At 50.0% G+C, this 22,465-nt stretch overlaps 2 protein-coding genes across 4 annotated transcripts in view; one reads left to right on the top strand and one right to left on the bottom strand.

Annotated features, from left to right (window-relative positions):
- Positions 1 to 20,670, top strand: part of CTBS (chitobiase) — a 47,875-nt gene extending 27,205 nt beyond the window's left edge. The window contains exons 4-7 of the mRNA XM_069735820.1: positions 18,289 to 18,460; positions 19,103 to 19,200; positions 19,917 to 20,078; positions 20,153 to 20,670. Coding sequence (XP_069591921.1) covers positions 18,289 to 18,460; positions 19,103 to 19,200; positions 19,917 to 20,078; positions 20,153 to 20,338 — 618 coding nt within the window. The 3' untranslated portion in view covers positions 20,339 to 20,670. The remainder of the gene's footprint in view (positions 1 to 18,288; positions 18,461 to 19,102; positions 19,201 to 19,916; positions 20,079 to 20,152) is intronic.
- Positions 20,668 to 22,465, bottom strand: part of SPATA1 (spermatogenesis associated 1) — a 44,508-nt gene continuing 42,710 nt past the window's right edge. For all 3 annotated transcript variants that reach the window (XM_069735816.1, XM_069735819.1, XM_069735817.1), the window contains one exon: positions 20,668 to 21,006. In XM_069735816.1, coding sequence (XP_069591917.1) covers positions 20,902 to 21,006 — 105 coding nt within the window. In that variant the 3' untranslated portion in view covers positions 20,668 to 20,901. The remainder of the gene's footprint in view (positions 21,007 to 22,465) is intronic.

The following is a 22,465-nucleotide window of genomic DNA, read 5'->3' as shown; positions in this document are numbered from 1 at the left end:
GGGCTTCACTGTCCTCATCTACATCCATAGACATAAATATGGAGAAAGTATGTGCCCCCCACATCCTCCTCCGGGGGCTTCTCTGTCCTCATCTACATCCATAGACATTAATATGGAGAAAGTATGTGCCCCCCACATCCTCCCCCGGGGGCTTCACTGTCCTCATCTACATCCATAGACATTAATATGGAGACAGTATGTGCCCCCCACATCCTCCTCCGGGGGCTTCTCTGTCCTCATCTACATCCATAGACATAAATATGGAGAAAGTATGTGCCCCCCACATCCTCCTCCGGGGGCTTCTCTGTCCTCATCTACATCCATAGACATTAATATGGAGACAGTATGTGCCCCCCACATCCTCCTCCGGGGGCTTCACTGTCCTCATCTACATCCATAGACATTAATATGTAGAAAGTATGTGCCCCCCACATCCTCCTCCGGGGGCTTCTCTGTCCTCATCTACATCCATAGACATTAATATGGAGAAAGTATGTGCCCCCCACATCCTCCCCCGGGGGCTTCACTGTCCTCATCTACATCCATAGACATTAATATGGAGAAAGTATGTGCCCCCCACATCCTCCTCCGGGGGCTTCACTGTCCTCATCTACATCCATAGACATAAATATGGAGAAAGTATGTGCCCCCCACATCCTCCTCCGGGGGCTTCTCTGTCCTCATCTACATCCATAGACATTAATATGGAGAAAGTATGTGCCCCCCACATCCTCCTCCGGGGGCTTCTCTGTCCTCATCTACATCCATAGACATTAATATGGAGAAAGTATGTGCCCCCCACATCCTCCTCCGGGGGCTTCTCTGTCCTCATCTACATCCATAGACATTAATATGGAGACAGTATGTGCCCCCCACATCCTCCTCCGGGGGCTTCACTGTCCTCATCTACATCCATAGACATTAATATGGAGAAAGTATGTGCCCCCCACATCCTCCTCCGGGGGCTTCTCTGTCCTCATCTACATCCATAGACATTAATATGGAGAAAGTATGTGCCCCCCACATCCACCTCCGGGGGCTTCACTGTCCTCATCTACATCCATAGACATTAATATGGAGAAAGTATGTGCCCCCCACATCCTCCTCCGGGGGCTTCACTGTCCTCATCTACATTCATAGACATTAATATGGAGAAAGTATGTGCCCCCCACATCCTCCTCCGGGGGCTTCACTGTCCTCATCTACATCCATAGACATTAATATGGAGACAGTATGTGCCCCCCACATCCTCCTCCGGGGGCTTCACTGTCCTCATCTACATCCATAGACATTAATATGGAGAAAGTATGTGCCCCCCACATCCTCCTCCGGGGGCTTCTCTGTCCTCATCTACATCCATAGACATTAATATGGAGAAAGTATGTGCCCCCCACATCCTCCTCCGGGGGCTTCACTGTCCTCATCTACATCCATAGACATAAATATGGAGAAAGTATGTGCCCCCCACATCCTCCTCCGGGGGCTTCACTGTCCTCATCTACATCCATAGACATTAATATGGAGAAAGTATGTGCCCCCCACATCCACCTCCGGGGGCTTCACTGTCCCCATCTACATCCATAGATATTAATATGGAGAAAGTATGTGCCCCCCACATCCTCCTCCGGGGGCTTCACTGTCCTCATCTACATCCATAGACATTAATATGGAGAAAGTATGTGCCCCCCACATCCTCCTCCGGGGGCTTCACTGTCCTCATCTACATCCATAGACATAAATATGGAGAAAGTATGTGCCCCCCACATCCACCTCCGGGGGCTTCACTGTCCTCATCTACATCCATAGACATTAATATGGAGAAAGTATGTGCCCCCCACATCCTCCTCCGGGGGCTTCTCTGTCCTCATCTACATCCATAGATATTAATATGGAGAAAGTATGTGCCCCCCACATCCTCCTCCGGGGGCTTCTCTGTCCTCATCTACATCCATAGACATTAATATGGAGAAAGTATGTGCCCCCCACATCCTCCCCCGGGGGCTTCACTGTCCTCATCTACATCCATAGACATAAATATGGAGAAAGTATGTGCCCCCCACATCCTCCTCCGGGGGCTTCTCTGTCCTCATCTACATCCATAGACATTAATATGGAGACAGTATGTGCCCCCCACATCCTCCTCCGGGGGCTTCTCTGTCCTCATCTACATCCATAGACATTAATATGGAGAAAGTATGTGCCCCCCACATCCTCCTCCGGGGGCTTCTCTGTCCTCATCTACATCCATAGATATTAATATGGAGAAAGTATGTGCCCCCCACATCCTCCTCCGGGGGCTTCACTGTCCTCATCTACATCCATAGACATTAATATGGAGAAAGTATGTGCCCCCCACATCCTCCTCCGGGGGCTTCACTGTCCTCATCTACGTCCATAGACATTAATATGGAGACAGTATGTGCCCCCCACATCCTCCCCCGGGGGCTTCACTGTCCTCATCTACATCCATAGACATAAATATGGAGAAAGTATGTGCCCCCCACATCCTCCTCCGGGGGCTTCTCTGTCCTCATCTACATCCATAGACATTAATATGGAGACAGTATGTGCCCCCCACATCCTCCTCCGGGGGCTTCTCTGTCCTCATCTACATCCATAGACATTAATATGGAGACAGTATGTGCCCCCCCCACATCCTCCTCCGGGGGCTTCACTGTCCTCATCTACATCCATAGACATTAATATGGAGAAAGTATGTGCCCCCCACATCCTCCTCCGGGGGCTTCACTGTCCTCATCTACGTCCATAGACATTAATATGGAGACAGTATGTGCCCCCCACATCCTCCTCCGGGGGCTTCTCTGTCTTCATCTACATCCATAGACATTAATATGGAGAAAGTATGTGCCCCCCACATCCACCTCCGGGGGCTTCTCTGTCCTCCATAGACATTAATATGGAGACAGTATGTGCCCCCCACATCCTCCTCCGGGGGCTTCACTGTCCTCATTTACATCCATAGACATTAATATGGAGAAAGTATGTGCCCCCCACATCCACCTCCGGGGGCTTCTCTGTCCTCATCTACATCCATAGACATTAATATGGAGAAAGTATGCGCCCCCCACATCCTCCTCCGGGGGCTTCACTGTCCTCATCTACATCCATAGACATTAATATGGAGAAAGTATGTGCCCCCCACATCCACCTCCGGGGGCTTCTCTGTCCTCATCTACATCCATAGACATTAATATGGAGACAGTATGTGCCCCCCACATTCTCCTCCGGGGGCTTCACTGTCCTCATCTACATCCATAGACATTAATATGGAGAAAGTATGTGCCCCCCGCATCCTCCGGGGGCTTCACTGTCCTCATCTACATCCATAGACATTAATATGGAGACAGTATGTGCCCCCCACATCCACCTCCGGGGGCTTCTCTGTCCTCATCTACATCCATAGACATTAATATGGAGAAAGTATGTGCCCCCCACATCCTCCTCCGGGGGCTTCACTGTCCTCATCTACATCCATAGACATTAATATGGAGACAGTATGTGCCCCCCACATCCACCTCCGGGGGCTTCTCTGTCCTCATCTACATCCATAGACATTAATATGGAGAAAGTATGTGCCCCCCACATCCTCCTCCGGGGGCTTCACTGTCCTCATCTACATCCATAGACATTAATATGGAGACAGTATGTGCCCCCCACATCCACCTCCGGGGGCTTCTCTGTCCTCATCTACATCCATAGACATTAATATGGAGAAAGTATGTGCCCCCCACATCCACCTCCGGGGGCTTCACTGTCCTCATCTACATCCATAGACATTAATATGGAGAAAGTATGTGCCCCCCACATCCTCCTCCGGGGGCTTCACTGTCCTCATCTACATCCATAGACATTAATATGGAGAAAGTATGTGCCCCCCACATCCTCCTCCGGGGGCTTCACTGTCCTCATCTACATCCATAGACATTAATATGGAGATAGTATGTGCCCCCCACATCCTCCTCCGGGGGCTTCTCTGTCCTCCATAGACATTAATATGGAGAAAGTATGTGCCCCCCACATCCTCCTCCGGGGGCTTCTCTGTCCTCATCTACATCCATAGACATTAATATGGAGACAGTATGTGCCCCCCACATCCTCCTCCGGGGGCTTCTCTGTCCTCATCTACATCCATAGACATTAATATGGAGAAAGTATGTGCCCCCCACATCCTCCTCCGGGGGCTTCTCTGTCCTCATCTACATCCATAGACATTAATATGGAGAAAGTATGTGCCCCCACATCCTCCTCCGGGGGCTTCACTGCCCTCATCTACATCCATAGACATTAATATGGTGAAAGTATGTGCACCCCACATCCTCCCCCGGGGGCTTCACTGCCCTCATCTACATCCATAGACATTAATATGGAGAAAGTATGTGCCCCCCACATCCACCTCCGGGGGCTTCTCTGTCCTCATCTACATCCATAGACATTAATATGGAGAAAGTATGTGCCCCCCACATCCTCCTCCGGGGGCTTCACTGCCCTCATCTACATCCATAGACATTAATATGGTGAAAGTATGTGCACCCCACATCCTCCCCCGGGGGCTTCACTGCCCTCATCTACATCCATAGACATTAATATGGAGAAAGTATGTGCCCCCCACATCCACCTCCGGGGGCTACACTGTCCTCATCTACATCCATAGACATTAATATGGAGAAAGTATGTGCCCCCCACATCCTCCTCCGGGGGCTTCTCTGTCCTCATCTACATCCATAGACATTAATATGGAGAAAGTATGTGCCCCCCACATCCACCTCCGGGGGCTTCTCTGTCCTCCATAGACATTAATATGGAGAAAGTATGTGCCCCCCACATCCTCCTCCGGGGGCTTCTCTGTCCTCATCTACATCCATAGACATTAATATGGAGAAAGTATGTGCCCCCCACATCCTCCTCCGGGGGCTTCTCTGTCCTCATCTACATCCATAGACATTAATATGGAGAAAGTATGTGCCCCCCACATCCTCCTCCGGGGGCTTCACTGCCCTCATCTACATCCATAGACATTAATATGGTGAAAGTATGTGCCCCCCACATCCTCCTCCGGGGGCTTCACTGTCCTCATCTACATCCATAGACATTAATATGGAGAAATTATGTGCCCCCCACATCCTCCTCCGGGGGCTTCTCTGTCCTCATCTACATCCATAGACATTAATATGGTGAAAGTATGTGCCCCCCACATCCTCCTCCGGGGGCTTCACTGTCCTCATCTACATCCATAGACATTAATATGGAGAAAGTATGTGCCCCCCACATCCTCCTCCGGGGGCTTCTCTGTCCTCATCTACATCCATAGACATTAATATGGAGAAAGTATGTGCCCCCCACATCCTCCTTCGGGGGCTTCACTGTCCTCATCTACATCCATAGACATTAATATGGAGAAAGTATGTGCCCGCCACATCCACCTCCGGGGGCTTCACTGTCCTCATCTACATCCATAGACATTAATATGTAGAAAGTATGTGCCCCCCACATCCTCCTCCGGGGGCTTCACTGCCCTCATCTACATCCATAGACATTAATATGGAGAAAGTATGTGCCCCCCACATCCTCCTCCGGGGGCTTCACTGTCCTCATCTACATCCATAGACATTAATATGGAGAAAGTATGTGCCCCCCACATCCTCCTCCGGGGGCTTCTCTGTCCTCATCTACATCCATAGACATTAATATGGAGAAAGTATGTGCCCCCCGCATCCTCCTCCGGGGGCTTCACTGTCCTCATCTACATCCATAGACATTAATATGGAGACAGTATGTGCCCCCCACATCCTCCTCCGGGGGCTTCTCTGTCCTCATCTACATCCATAGACATTAATATGGAGAAAGTATGTGCCCCCCGCATCCTCCTCCGGGGGCTTCACTGTCCTCATCTACATCCATAGACATTAATATGGAGACAGTATGTGCCCCCCACATCCACCTCCGGGGGCTTCACTGTCCTCATCTACATCCATAGACATTAATATGGAGACAGTATGTGCCCCCCACATCCTCCTCCGGGGTCTTCTCTGTCCTCATCTACATCCATAGACATTAATATGGAGACAGTATGTGCCCCCACATCCTCCTCCGGGGGCTTCTCTGTCCTCATCTACATCCATAGACATTAATATGGAGAAAGTATGTGCCCCCCACATCCTCCTCCGGGGGCTTCTCTGTCCTCATCTACATCCATAGACATTAATATGGAGACAGTATGTGCCCCTCACATCCTCCTCCGGGGGCTTCTCTGTCCTCATCTACATCCATAGACATTAATATGGAGAAAGTATGTGCCCCCCACATCCTCCTCCGGGGGCTTCACTGTCCTCATCTATATCCATAGACATTAATATGGAGACAGTATGTGCCCCCCACATCCTCCTCAGGGGGCTTCTCTGTCCTCATCTACATCCATAGACATTAATATGGAGAAAGTATGTGCCCCCCACATCCACCTCCGGGGGCTTCACTGTCCTCATCTACAGCCATAGACATTAATATGGAGAAAGTATGTGCACCCCACATCCTCCTCCGGGGGCTTCACTGTCCTCATCTACATCCATAGACATTAATATGGAGAAAGTATGTGCCCCCCACATCCTCCTCCGGGGGCTTCTCTGTCCTCATCTACATCCATAGACATTAATATGGAGAAAGTATGTGCACCCCACATCCTCCTCCGGGGGCTTCTCTGTCCTCATCTACATCCATAGACATTAATATGGAGACAGTATGTGCCCCCCACATCCTCCTCCGGGGGCTTCACTGTCCTCATCTACATCCATAGACATTAATATGGAGAAAGTATGTGCCCCCCACATCCTCCTCCGGGGGCTTCTCTGTCCTCATCTACATCCATAGACATTAATATGGAGAAAGTATGTGCACCCCACATCCTCCTCCGGGGGCTTCACTGTCCTCATCTACATCCATAGACATTAATATGGAGACAGTATGTGCCCCCCACATCCTCCTCCGGGGTCTTCTCTGTCCTCATCTACATCCATAGACATTAATATGGAGACAGTATGTGCCCCCACATCCTCCTCCGGGGGCTTCTCTGTCCTCATCTACATCCATAGACATTAATATGGAGAAAGTATGTGCCCCCCACATCCTCCTCCGGGGGCTTCTCTGTCCTCATCTACATCCATAGACATTAATATGGAGACAGTATGTGCCCCTCACATCCTCCTCCGGGGGCTTCTCTGTCCTCATCTACATCCATAGACATTAATATGGAGAAAGTATGTGCCCCCCACATCCTCCTCCGGGGGCTTCACTGTCCTCATCTATATCCATAGACATTAATATGGAGACAGTATGTGCCCCCCACATCCTCCTCCGGGGGCTTCTCTGTCCTCATCTACATCCATAGACATTAATATGGAGAAGGTATGTGCCCCCCACATCCACCTCCGGGGGCTTCACTGTCCTCATCTACAGCCATAGACATTAATATGGAGAAAGTATGTGCCCCCCACATCCTCCTCCGGGGGCTTCACTGTCCTCATCTACGTCCATAGACATTAATATGGAGACAGTATGTGCCCCCCACATCCTCCTCCGGGGGCTTCTCTGTCTTCATCTACATCCATAGACATTAATATGGAGAAAGTATGTGCCCCCCACATCCACCTCCGGGGGCTTCTCTGTCCTCCATAGACATTAATATGGAGACAGTATGTGCCCCCCACATCCTCCTCCGGGGGCTTCACTGTCCTCATTTACATCCATAGACATTAATATGGAGAAAGTATGTGCCCCCCACATCCACCTCCGGGGGCTTCTCTGTCCTCATCTACATCCATAGACATTAATATGGAGAAAGTATGCGCCCCCCACATCCTCCTCCGGGGGCTTCACTGTCCTCATCTACATCCATAGACATTAATATGGAGAAAGTATGTGCCCCCCACATCCACCTCCGGGGGCTTCTCTGTCCTCATCTACATCCATAGACATTAATATGGAGACAGTATGTGCCCCCCACATTCTCCTCCGGGGGCTTCACTGTCCTCATCTACATCCATAGACATTAATATGGAGAAAGTATGTGCCCCCCGCATCCTCCGGGGGCTTCACTGTCCTCATCTACATCCATAGACATTAATATGGAGAAAGTATGTGCCCCCCACATCCTCCTCCGGGGGCTTCACTGTCCTCATCTACATCCATAGACATTAATATGGAGACAGTATGTGCCCCCCACATCCACCTCCGGGGGCTTCTCTGTCCTCATCTACATCCATAGACATTAATATGGAGAAAGTATGTGCCCCCCACATCCTCCTCCGGGGGCTTCACTGTCCTCATCTACATCCATAGACATTAATATGGAGACAGTATGTGCCCCCCACATCCACCTCCGGGGGCTTCTCTGTCCTCATCTACATCCATAGACATTAATATGGAGAAAGTATGTGCCCCCCACATCCACCTCCGGGGGCTTCACTGTCCTCATCTACATCCATAGACATTAATATGGAGAAAGTATGTGCCCCCCACATCCTCCTCCGGGGGCTTCACTGTCCTCATCTACATCCATAGACATTAATATGGAGAAAGTATGTGCCCCCCACATCCTCCTCCGGGGGCTTCACTGTCCTCATCTACATCCATAGACATTAATATGGAGATAGTATGTGCCCCCCACATCCTCCTCCGGGGGCTTCTCTGTCCTCCATAGACATTAATATGGAGAAAGTATGTGCCCCCCACATCCTCCTCCGGGGGCTTCTCTGTCCTCATCTACATCCATAGACATTAATATGGAGAAAGTATGTGCCCCCCACATCCTCCTCCGGGGGCTTCTCTGTCCTCATCTACATCCATAGACATTAATATGGAGAAAGTATGTGCCCCCACATCCTCCTCCGGGGGCTTCACTGCCCTCATCTACATCCATAGACATTAATATGGTGAAAGTATGTGCACCCCACATCCTCCCCCGGGGGCTTCACTGCCCTCATCTACATCCATAGACATTAATATGGAGAAAGTATGTGCCCCCCACATCCACCTCCGGGGGCTTCTCTGTCCTCATCTACATCCATAGACATTAATATGGAGAAAGTATGTGCCCCCCACATCCTCCTCCGGGGGCTTCACTGCCCTCATCTACATCCATAGACATTAATATGGTGAAAGTATGTGCACCCCACATCCTCCCCCGGGGGCTTCACTGCCCTCATCTACATCCATAGACATTAATATGGAGAAAGTATGTGCCCCCCACATCCACCTCCGGGGGCTACACTGTCCTCATCTACATCCATAGACATTAATATGGAGAAAGTATGTGCCCCCCACATCCTCCTCCGGGGGCTTCTCTGTCCTCATCTACATCCATAGACATTAATATGGAGAAAGTATGTGCCCCCCACATCCACCTCCGGGGGCTTCTCTGTCCTCCATAGACATTAATATGGAGAAAGTATGTGCCCCCCACATCCTCCTCCGGGGGCTTCTCTGTCCTCATCTACATCCATAGACATTAATATGGAGAAAGTATGTGCCCCCCACATCCTCCTCCGGGGGCTTCTCTGTCCTCATCTACATCCATAGACATTAATATGGAGAAAGTATGTGCCCCCCACATCCTCCTCCGGGGGCTTCACTGCCCTCATCTACATCCATAGACATTAATATGGTGAAAGTATGTGCCCCCCACATCCTCCTCCGGGGGCTTCACTGTCCTCATCTACATCCATAGACATTAATATGGAGAAATTATGTGCCCCCCACATCCTCCTCCGGGGGCTTCTCTGTCCTCATCTACATCCATAGACATTAATATGGTGAAAGTATGTGCCCCCCACATCCTCCTCCGGGGGCTTCACTGTCCTCATCTACATCCATAGACATTAATATGGAGAAAGTATGTGCCCCCCACATCCTCCTCCGGGGGCTTCTCTGTCCTCATCTACATCCATAGACATTAATATGGAGAAAGTATGTGCCCCCCACATCCTCCTTCGGGGGCTTCACTGTCCTCATCTACATCCATAGACATTAATATGGAGAAAGTATGTGCCCGCCACATCCACCTCCGGGGGCTTCACTGTCCTCATCTACATCCATAGACATTAATATGTAGAAAGTATGTGCCCCCCACATCCTCCTCCGGGGGCTTCACTGCCCTCATCTACATCCATAGACATTAATATGGAGAAAGTATGTGCCCCCCACATCCTCCTCCGGGGGCTTCACTGTCCTCATCTACATCCATAGACATTAATATGGAGAAAGTATGTGCCCCCCACATCCTCCTTCGGGGGCTTCACTGTCCTCATCTACATCCATAGACATTAATATGGAGAAAGTATGTGCCCGCCACATCCACCTCCGGGGGCTTCACTGTCCTCATCTACATCCATAGACATTAATATGTAGAAAGTATGTGCCCCCCACATCCTCCTCCGGGGGCTTCTCTGTCCTCATCTACATCCATAGACATTAATATGGAGACAGTATGTGCCCCCACATCCTCCTCCGGGGGCTTCTCTGTCCTCATCTACATCCATAGACATTAATATGGAGAAAGTATGTGCCCCCCACATCCTCCTCCGGGGGCTTCTCTGTCCTCATCTACATCCATAGACATTAATATGGAGACAGTATGTGCCCCTCACATCCTCCTCCGGGGGCTTCTCTGTCCTCATCTACATCCATAGACATTAATATGGAGAAAGTATGTGCCCCCCACATCCTCCTCCGGGGGCTTCACTGTCCTCATCTATATCCATAGACATTAATATGGAGACAGTATGTGCCCCCCACATCCTCCTCAGGGGGCTTCTCTGTCCTCATCTACATCCATAGACATTAATATGGAGAAAGTATGTGCCCCCCACATCCACCTCCGGGGGCTTCACTGTCCTCATCTACAGCCATAGACATTAATATGGAGAAAGTATGTGCACCCCACATCCTCCTCCGGGGGCTTCACTGTCCTCATCTACATCCATAGACATTAATATGGAGAAAGTATGTGCCCCCCACATCCTCCTCCGGGGGCTTCTCTGTCCTCATCTACATCCATAGACATTAATATGGAGAAAGTATGTGCACCCCACATCCTCCTCCGGGGGCTTCTCTGTCCTCATCTACATCCATAGACATTAATATGGAGACAGTATGTGCCCCCCACATCCTCCTCCGGGGGCTTCACTGTCCTCATCTACATCCATAGACATTAATATGGAGAAAGTATGTGCCCCCCACATCCTCCTCCGGGGGCTTCTCTGTCCTCATCTACATCCATAGACATTAATATGGAGAAAGTATGTGCACCCCACATCCTCCTCCGGGGGCTTCACTGTCCTCATCTACATCCATAGACATTAATATGGAGACAGTATGTGCCCCCCACATCCTCCTCCGGGGTCTTCTCTGTCCTCATCTACATCCATAGACATTAATATGGAGACAGTATGTGCCCCCACATCCTCCTCCGGGGGCTTCTCTGTCCTCATCTACATCCATAGACATTAATATGGAGAAAGTATGTGCCCCCCACATCCTCCTCCGGGGGCTTCTCTGTCCTCATCTACATCCATAGACATTAATATGGAGACAGTATGTGCCCCTCACATCCTCCTCCGGGGGCTTCTCTGTCCTCATCTACATCCATAGACATTAATATGGAGAAAGTATGTGCCCCCCACATCCTCCTCCGGGGGCTTCACTGTCCTCATCTATATCCATAGACATTAATATGGAGACAGTATGTGCCCCCCACATCCTCCTCCGGGGGCTTCTCTGTCCTCATCTACATCCATAGACATTAATATGGAGAAGGTATGTGCCCCCCACATCCACCTCCGGGGGCTTCACTGTCCTCATCTACAGCCATAGACATTAATATGGAGAAAGTATGTGCACCCCACATCCTCCTCCGGGGGCTTCACTGTCCTCATCTACATCCATAGACATTAATATGGAGAAAGTATGTGCCCCCCACATCCTCCTCCGGGGGCTTCTCTGTCCTCATCTACATCCATAGACATTAATATGGAGAAAGTATGTGCACCCCACATCCTCCTCCGGGGGCTTCACTGTCCTCATCTACATCCATAGAGATTAATATGGAGAAGGTATGTGCCCCCCACATCCTCCTCCGGGGGCTTCTCTGTCCTCATCTACATCCATAGACATTAATATGGAGACAGTATGTGCCCCCACATCCTCCTCCGGGGGCTTCACTGTCCTCATCTACATCTATAGACATTAATATGGAGACAGTATGTGCCCCCCACATCCTCCTCCGGGGGCTTCTCTGTCCTCATCTACATCCATAGACATTAATATGGAGACAGTATGTGCCCCCACATCCTCCTCCGGGGGCTTCACTGTCCTCATCTACATCTATAGACATTAATATGGAGACAGTATGTGCCCCCCACATCCTCCTCCGGGGGCTTCTCTGTCCTCATCTACATCCATAGACATTAATATGGAGACAGTATGTGCCCCCCACATCCTCCTCCGGAGGCTTCACTGTCCTCATCTACATCCATAGACATTAATATGGAGACAGTATGTGCCCCCCACATCCTCCTCCGGGGGCTTCTCTGTCCTCCATAGACATTAATATGGAGAAAGTATGTGCCCCCACATCCTCCTCCGGGGGCTTCACTGTCCTCATCTACATCCATAGACATTAATATGGAGAAAGTATGTGCCCCCCACATCCTCCTCCGGGGGCTTCTCTGTCCTCATCTACATCCATAGACATTAATATGGAGAAAGTATGTGCCCCCCACATCCTCCTCCGGGGGCTTCACTGTCCTCATCTACATCCATAGACATTAATATGGAGAAAGTATGTGCCCCCACATCCTCCTCCGGGGGCTTCACTGTCCTCATCTACATCCATAGACATTAATATGGAGAAAGTATGTGCCCCCCACATCCTCCTCCGGGTGCTTCTCTGTCCTCATCTACATCCATAGACATTAATATGGAGAAAGTATGTGCCCCCCACATCCTCCTCCGGGGGCTTCTCTGTCCTCCATAGACATTAATATGGAGAAAGTATGTGCCCCCACATCCTCCTCCGGGGGCTTCACTGTCCTCATCTACATCCATAGACATTAATATGGAGAAAGTATGTGCCCCCCACATCCTCCTCCGGGTGCTCAGCATATTGCCATTATGATTCCCCCTGTAGGATTATTTCCTTCTTTGTTTTTCGTAGCGCTTTATGCTTTCACCATTTTTACATCTCTATTATGCTATTTTTAGTATCACCTATTTAATTAGTTCCCTATATGGGTTATATATTTTAGCACCTAGTATTAGTAGACTAGTGCCCATCAGTGGTCTGGTGACATATTGTTCACTTTCATTATTATCACCATTATCCCATTTCAATATCACTTTTATATGTAGTCTAACTTAATGCATCAACCTTTTTGTGGCTATGTTCGGCCTCCTGGTATGCACTTTAGTCCGATTCCACTTTCTCTGCAGTGATCAGAGCGATATGCACTTTCTCCCCATAGACTCCTTGCTGTTTCTCCTTGGTCAGCGTCTTCCTTCCCTCCGGGCGGCGTGCGCTTCACTGGCTGGGCGTGTGCTTGGTTGCCGTGGACACGCGTCCTATTCGCGTCGCACGGCCGGCCCCTCCCACTGACGCGTCAGTGCGGGGCGCGGGTGTGTGACGTTGGACGCCGCCTCCGCCGCTTCCAGCCACTGCCGGGCCGGATGCAGCGCCATTCCTACCGCCTGGAGGTCTCATTAGTTGGATATTTAAGGACCCCCTTTCTTTCCACTCCTCACTAGCGCCCCCCGAGGAAGCAACTTCTGCGAAACGCGCGTCGGGGCCTCCTCTTCCACGCATGATTACAGCAGGTCGGTAAGGTATTCACTTTCCTACAGCCTAGTCTTTCCTCCCCTTTCCTTGCTTGGGATTTCCCGGGTTCACATGCATTGCATGGTTTAGTGAGCCATTTAGGAGGGATCGGACAGCTTTGCTATACTACTGCTTTTGTAACAGCTGATATTTACCAGGTGGGGTTGATTCAATATGCACTATGTTCTTAATGTGACACCCTTACATTTGGTCATATATTTTTGTTACATTCCTGCCGCCTGCCTAGTACTTTAGAACTATAGCTTGTATTGTGACCATATTACACTTACTATTTATTATTATATAGGATATATGCTAACTATATATGGCCCTATGAGTTTTTCAGCTACTACCTGATGTGTTTGACATCACATTTGTACTTATACTTGTGTTTTTGTGCGTGGCACTAGGCTCGTCTCTGCTTTTAGCCTTTGCATCGTATATGTATGGTTTTTAAAGTTTATTTGTGTATTGTTGTTCATGATTGGTCTTTAATAAAGTTGTTACATTTTTTACTTTGAGCTCTTGTATCCATTTTTTCTTAGGTTTTTCTTCCCTTTATTACGTCGCTGTGTCCTCTCCTGCAGGACGCAATGTGTTGGTTTTTACATTCTGTCCTGTGAACGTCCATGTTTATTTCTCAGTTTCTGCTTTCTTTGTTTATTTATATCCACTTTTGCTACATTGTATTGATGTTGTTCTCCCGGAGCTGCATTCACTGTTCTGCTGCCATCACACAGGACCACTAGCAGCAGCGATATTTATGGGACAACTCGTTTTCTATGATATTACTGTTCTGTGTCTTCTGTAACAATTTATAATGCAAATTGCCCAGATATTTTGAAGATTTCTGCTCTGGAGCCTGAAAAGTGTGAATGCAGCTTAGGACAAGGGCCGTGCATATAAATCACGGGGCCACATAGCAGAAGTTCTAATTGCCTGCACCCCCCACCAAAAAGTAATAGTAGGGTCACAGAAAAGCATCTCACAGCTTTACAACCTCTACAAGGTGATTTTCCTCCAACTGAAGCCCCAGATTCCCATTTATTGCAATTTACAAAGTATGATACCGACAAAGTGCCCCACAAACACTGTATTATCCCCCCCCACAGTACCCTCCACATACACAGTATGGTGACCCTACTGTACCCCACCTTAACTCTCCTGGCAAAGTGTGTGGACCCCAACACAGTATGATGTCCCCTCACACCAACTGTGACCTCCACACAGCCCTGCATGCAGTATGATAAGCCTCCATACAGTATAATGACCTCCACTAGCCCTCCATACAGTATACTGCACTCCCCATGGTCCTCCATACCGTATACTGCACAGCCCATGGTCCTCCATACAGTATACTGCACAGCCCATGGTCCTCCATACAGTGTACTGCACAGCCCATGGCCCTCCATACAGTATACTGCACAGCCCATGGTCCTCCATACAGCATACTGCACAGCCCATGGCCCTCCATACAGTATACTGCCCTCGCCCATGGCCCTCCATACAGTGTACTGCACAGCCCATGGTCCTCCATACAGTGTACTGCACAGCCCATGGTCCTCCATACAGTATACTGCACAGCCCATGGTCCTCCATACAGTATACTGCACAGCCCATGGTCCTCCATACAGTATACTGCACAGCCCATGGCCCTCCATACAGTATACTGCCCTCGCCCATAGTCCTCCATACAGTATACTGCACTCCCCATGGTCCTCCATACCGTATACTGCACAGCCCATGGTCCTCCATACAGTATACTGCACAGCCCATGGTCCTCCATACAGTATACTGCACAGCCCATGGTCCTCCATACAGTATACTGCACAGCCCATGGTCCTCCATACAGCATACTGCACAGCCCATGGCCCTCCATACAGTATACTGCCCTCGCCCATGGCCCTCCATACAGTATACTGCCCTCGCCCATAGTCCTCCATACAGTATACTGCACTCCCCATGGTCCTCCATACATTATACTGCACAGCCCGGGGCCCTCCATACAGTATACTGCACTCCCCGTGGTCCTCCATACATTATACTGCACAGCCCATGGTCTTCTATACAGTATACTGCACAGCCCATGGTCCTCCATACATTATACTGCACAGCCCATGGTCTTCTATACAGTATACTGCCCTCGCCCATGGTCCTCCATACAGTATACTGCACTCCCCATGGTCCTCCATACATTATACTGCACAGCCCGGGGCCCTCCATACAGTATACTGCACAGCCCATGGTCCTCCATACAGTATACTGCACAGCCCATGGTCTTCTATACAGTATACTGCACAGCCCATGGTCCTCTATACAGTATACTGCACTCGCCGTGGTCCTCCATACATTATACTGCACAGCCCATGGTCCGCTATACAGTATACTGCACAGCCCATGGTCCTCCATACAGTTTACTGCACAGCCCATGGCTCTCCATACAGTTTACTGCACAGCCCATGGTCCTCCATACAGTACACTGCACTCGCCCGTGGCCCTCCATACTGTATACTGCACTCCCCATGGCCCTCCATACAGTACACTGCACTCGCCCATAGTCCTCCATACAGTACAGTATACTGCACTCCCCATGGTCCTCCATACAGTACAGTACACTGCACTCGCCCATAGTCCTCCATACAGTATACTGCACTCACCCATAGTCCTCCATACAGTACAGTACACTGCACTCGCCCATAGTCCTCCATACAGTACAGTACACTGCACTCGCCCATGGCCCTCCATACAGTACACTGCACTCGCCCATAGTCCTCCATACAGTACAGTACACTGCACTCGCCCATGGCCCTCCATACAGTACACTGCACTCGCCCATGGCCCTCCATACAGTACACTGCACTCGCCCATAGTCCTCCATACAGTACAGTATACTGCACTCGCCCATAGTCCTCCATACAGTACAGTATACTGCACTCCCCATGGTCCTCCATACAGTACAGTATACTGCACTCCCCATGGTCCTCCATACAGTACAGTACACTGCACTCGCCCATAGTCCTCCATACAGTATACTGCACTCACCCATAGTCCTCCATACAGTACAGTACACTGCACTCGCCCATAGTCCTCCATACAGTACAGTATACTGCACTCGCCCATGGCCCTCCATACAGTACACTGCACTCGCCCATAGTCCTCCATACAGTACACTGCACTCGCCCATAGTCCTCCATACAGTACAGTATACTGCACTCGCCCATAGTCCTCCATACAGTACAGTATACTGCACTCCCCATGGTCCTCCATACAGTACAGTATACTGCACTCCCCATGATCCTCCATACAGTACAGTACACTGCACTCGCCCATAGTCCTCCATACAGTATACTGCACTCACCCATAGTCCTCCATACAGTACAGTACACTGCACTCGCCCATAGTCCTCCATACAGTACAGTATACTGCACTCGCCCATGGCCCTCCATACAGTACACTGCACTCGCCCATAGTCCTCCATACAGTACAGTATACTGCACTCCCCATGGTCCTCCATACAGTACAGTACACTGCACTCGCCCGTAGCCCTCTATACAGTATTCTGCACTCACCCATGGTCCTCCATACAGTATACTGCACTCCCCATGGCCCTCTATACAGTACACTGCACAGCCCATGGTCCTCTATACAGTATACTCACCTCTCCTAATCATTCCCCGTCAGACGCCGAGGAATAATAATGGAGGAAGTGTCAGCTGATGCTCCCTCCTCCATCATTGTATCCAGGATGACAATTCAGTGGACTGTGCAATGACTGGTGGGGGCCCAGTGCTAGTGTTGGCACCGGACCTCTGACTCATGGGGCCCCTGTGCAATGACTGGTGGGGGCCCAGTGCTAGTGTTGGCACCGGACCTCTGACTCATGGGGCCCCTGTGCAATGACTGGTGGGGGCCCAGTGCTAGTGTTGGCACCGGACCTCTGACTCATGGGGCCCCTGTGCAATGACTGGTGGGGGCCCAGTGCTAGTGTTGGCACCGGACCTCTGACTCATGGGGCCCCTGTGCAATGACTGGTGGGGGCCCAGTGCTAGTGTTGGCACCGGACCTCTGACTCATGGGGCCCCTGTGCAATGACTGGTGGGGGCCCAGTGCTGGTGTTGGCACCGGACCCCTGACTCATGGGGCCCCATAGCAGCCGTGTGGTCTGCCGCCATTGGTGGTGCGCCACTGCCCAGGACTGTGATACTTTGTAGAATGGAATTTAGATAATTATTTTACTCTTATTTAGAAGCCAAATCGGAGTGAGTCCAAAATTAAGAAATGGCGCGAATCTTTCCACCCGTTGTTCCAATTTGCAGATATTGATCTAAAGTGACCTCAATCCGGAGCAGTATGACCGGTTCAGACCCCACTGTGTGTTTAACCCCTTCTGTGTGTTCGCCCTCTTGTAGGTGACGTTCGATGTTCCGTGGTCGCCCGCCTGCATTGACCTCCGATGCTATAACTATACGGCCATCGCGGACCTGTGCGACTTCTTGTTTGTGATGTCCTACGATGAACAATCCCAGATCTGGACGGAATGTATCGCTGGGGCAAACGCGCCATTCAACCAAACCATCGCGGGTCAGTCCTCCAGCAGTGTGACCGCCATGTCTGCCCCGGGACGTGTGCTGTGGGTGAGGTGCAGGAGACCATGAGGACTGAAGGCCTCGGGGCACAGACGCACCCGTCCTCCCTCCGCTCCGGTGTTTCAGGGGTTTCTCATTTTTTCCTCTTTTCACATACGAGAAGAACGGACCGAGATTCATCAGTTTCTCTTATTTGTGAATAGAATGTCTCCACCTTTTTCCTATCTAACAATTTGTGTAAAGACCAGTTGGCACAGATGGCGTCACGTCCACTGTGGTCGCGAGACGTCGGCTTGTGTTACTGCGGTCGATCAGACGCTTGGATGACATCATGCAGGTTTCTGTGATTCTTCACGGACCGCTCGGTCAGCAAATATCCCTGAGGTGTGAACAGCGACCTAGCCCGTCACAGGCACAAGGAACCGCTCAGCGATTGCAGCTGGTCCGTGACTCTAGATCGCAGGACCGGCGCGCAGACATTGCCTTTATTTTGCTGAGTTGGCCGGTAGTGGACAATCCCTTTAATTGTACAGAAAATGTCAGGACTGTGTGATTGGGGCGAGACGTTTTCCTCCATCTTCGTTTCTCCACTTCCATTTTGGCATTTTTTTTTAGAAATGTTCCTCATCTCTTGCAGGGTACGAGCAGTTCATCAATATCAGCATTGATCCGAAGAAGCTGGTGATGGGCGTCCCCTGGTACGGCTACGACTACGGCTGCCTGAACCTAACACAGGTATTGTGTCCCATTATTGGGGGGTCTCGCTAGCCCGGAAGTGATGGATTCTCCTTCTGGAGCCTATAAGTCCTGACCCGTGAGGACCGGGACCCTGTACATCCATACTATGGCGCTATAGACCCTGTGTGCCGCCATATCGTGCTTCTGTACCGCACCCTCTCTCTCATGGAATGGGGCTCCAGTATCATATTATAGGTGCATGAGCCCCAACTCCCAAGATCCGACTGGGCCACCAGAGACCCCATCATTGGGCCCAAATTCTGACATAATGATGTGATGATGGCCCCAAGGGAAGCAGCCACCGACCCATCAGAACTGTAATGGTGCAGATCACGTGCCGACATGATGAGTGATTATCTCGGCCCATTACACCACTCGCTGTATTTAAAGGGTTAACTCTACAGGTGAGGGGATAGCGCACTGACTGCGGACTCCCGGCAATCCTGAGAAGGGGGCGCCGGAGAGGCCTATGGTGGCTCGGAGCTCCATCCACTGTCTGTGGGACATTGTACTCGGGGTCCTCCGTTCGCCCCATAGACCATAAATCGAGCGCAGGTCGATCCATTGATGACTAGGCAGCCCCCCGCCGTCCTGGGCTCCCGCTGTCGGACCCTGGCAATCAGTAACTTATCGCCTACGCTATGGATAACCTGAGATTGTAGGAAAACCCTCTGATAGTCATTAGAATATTTCTGTTTTTTGGATTTTCTCAGGATCATCGGTGCAAATTAGCCAAGAAGCCATTTCGAGGGGCCGAGTGCAGCGACGCGGTGGGCCGGCAGGTGCCGTTCCGCACGATTATGAAGCAAGTGAACGATTCGGTGAGCGGCAGATTATGGAACGACGTGCAGAAAGCTCCATTTTATAATTATAAGGTCGGTGCTCGTCCTCCATGTTGGATCTGGTCACCGTCCTGGCCGATGACTAAACGAGTTTCATGTTTCCATAGGACTCCAAGGGAGACTTCCACCAGGTTTGGTACGACGATCCGGAAAGCATTTCATTAAAGGCGACTTATGTTAAGAAACTAGGTCTCAGAGGCATCGGCATGTGGAATGGAGATCTACTGGATTACTCCAGTGATCCTATAGCCCAACAACAGACTGCAGCCATGTGGAAAGCCTTACTGCCATGATGGGGGGCTCTGAGAGGAGGGCTGCAGCTGTGCAGACTGCACTATGCTGACGTCAGCCATACCTGGGATGATTGTAGCGCTGGCACAAATGAGGCTCAATCATCTGCCACCCCCCAGTGCCGCCATGATCACTTTACTGCTTCATTACTTCAGTTTCTGCACTCTTGTGGCCACCACTAGGGGGAGCTCAGGAGCTTACTGCGTACCGAGTCTACACTACCAGTACTCAGCGAGCTCTTGTGCTCCCTCTAGTGGTGACCACAGGTGTTACCCATTTAATTCTTCCTATGTAGGTTCTTAGGTTCTGCTGCAATAAAGATCTTTCAGTCTAAGGTCCAGAAGTTTTAATGTTACAAAGTAAAAAACAAACAAACAAACAAACTACATTTCCAGAATCGCTGCCTGTGTACTCGGGTTTTAGTCCTGGCGCTACGTTATGCAGTGACCATCCCTGACATGCAGCCTTCTAGAAAATAGATAGAAATTTTATTTTCAAAACTCTTATCACGTAGAAAAGCAATAAATATGGGGTCCACGTGCGACGTCTGTGTGTGCATGGGGCCTCACAGTGCGTACAGCGATGGTGGGCTGCCCAGCCCGGACTGACACTTCCTCTGGGCTAATTCTGCTTTCAGAACGTTCAGGTCGGACGACGCCTGCGTCCTCATCTGAAATTCAGCAAAGAAGATGTTAATTTCACATTTGGGATGAATATACGGAGCCACTTTGTGACTTTCCCTATTAACCCCTTCCCGCCTGCATGGAGCCGCGTCACACAGTCGGCAGCGAGCGGCGATCATTACTATTCTACTACGTAAACACAATCAAAAACCAGAATAAAGACCATAAAGAATTTTCAGGTAAACTTCCAAAACAATTAATTATCCAAAAAAAGGGGAAATACAGAACCAGAATAAAAAAGAATAATTTTATTAACACAGAAGTTAAAACAAAGACATAGAGTTGAGAGTAACCAGAGGGGGGGTCGCTTTGTTCCCCTATTTTATTCTGGGTTCTGTACTTCCCAATTTCATGTAAATGCAATACAGGGGGCTGTTCTGGCAGCCGGGGGTCTCCTGGAGGGGCTTCGTGGAATAATCGCATTCTGCCTGAAGCATTGCAGTCTATAGAAGAAGCTATTAATCCATTGCAGGTTCAGGTCCCCGAGGAGACAAAAAATATTAAAATAAAACAAGTCAGCCCGTTTCCCCTTTAAAAAAAAAAAAAAAAAAAAAATCCAATGAAGACAAACAATTAAGGCTACGTTCACATTAGCGTTGCGCGCCGCTGCGTCGGCGACGCAACGCGCGACGCACCAAAAACGCGCGCAAAAACGCTGCGTTTTGCGACGCGTGCGTCGTTTTTTGACGAAAATCGGACGCACGAAAAATGCAACTTGTTGCATTTTCGTGCGTCCGACGCTAGCGTCGAAAACGACGCACATGTCGAAAAACGCTAACAAAAAAACGCACGCGTCCCCTATGTTAAACATAGGGGCGCGTCGCCGCTGCGTCGCCGACGCAACAGCGACGCACATTAGCGTAACGCTAATGTGAACGTAGCCTTACTCCCACATTAATCTCCGTATTCCATGTAGGGGGAAACTTGCAAAATCAGCAGAGTATCAAATACTTATTTCCCCACTGTAGGTGCACATGGATCCAGAGCTTTGCCCAAAATTTTGTCATCAAGATATTGCAAATTTTGCTGCGCACTTCTTATCTACAAGGATTTGACTTTTTGTGATTTGATGGCACTGATTTGTGGGCAATGGGCACGGTCAGCAATGGAAGTAGGTCTAAGCCAGATTTCTGAATTGCATCAATTTATTGGGGATTTATTTTAATGGCTAAAGTACAGAAACCGAGAGTGAAAAGTCACTAATTATGGAGCACATCATCATTTCTGACTGTTTCTGCCTTATGCTGATGTCCTGAGGGGTTTACTGTGAGTTACAGCTGACAATAGTCCAATCCGCGCTCACCTGCCCCCGAGAGCAGGAGCCGCAGCAGAGCAATGGAGGTTTGTGACTGCGGAGCTCCTTCTCTGGCCACAGACATTAGACTCGCCTATAATACACTGCCTGTGCGTCACTCGTTACTTCATAGGAGACTCTAAGGATTTGGA

Source organism: Ranitomeya imitator, chromosome 8, assembly GCF_032444005.1.
Source record: "Ranitomeya imitator isolate aRanImi1 chromosome 8, aRanImi1.pri, whole genome shotgun sequence".
NCBI lineage: Eukaryota > Metazoa > Chordata > Amphibia > Anura > Dendrobatidae > Ranitomeya > Ranitomeya imitator.
This window is presented reverse-complemented; position numbering and strand designations above follow the sequence as displayed.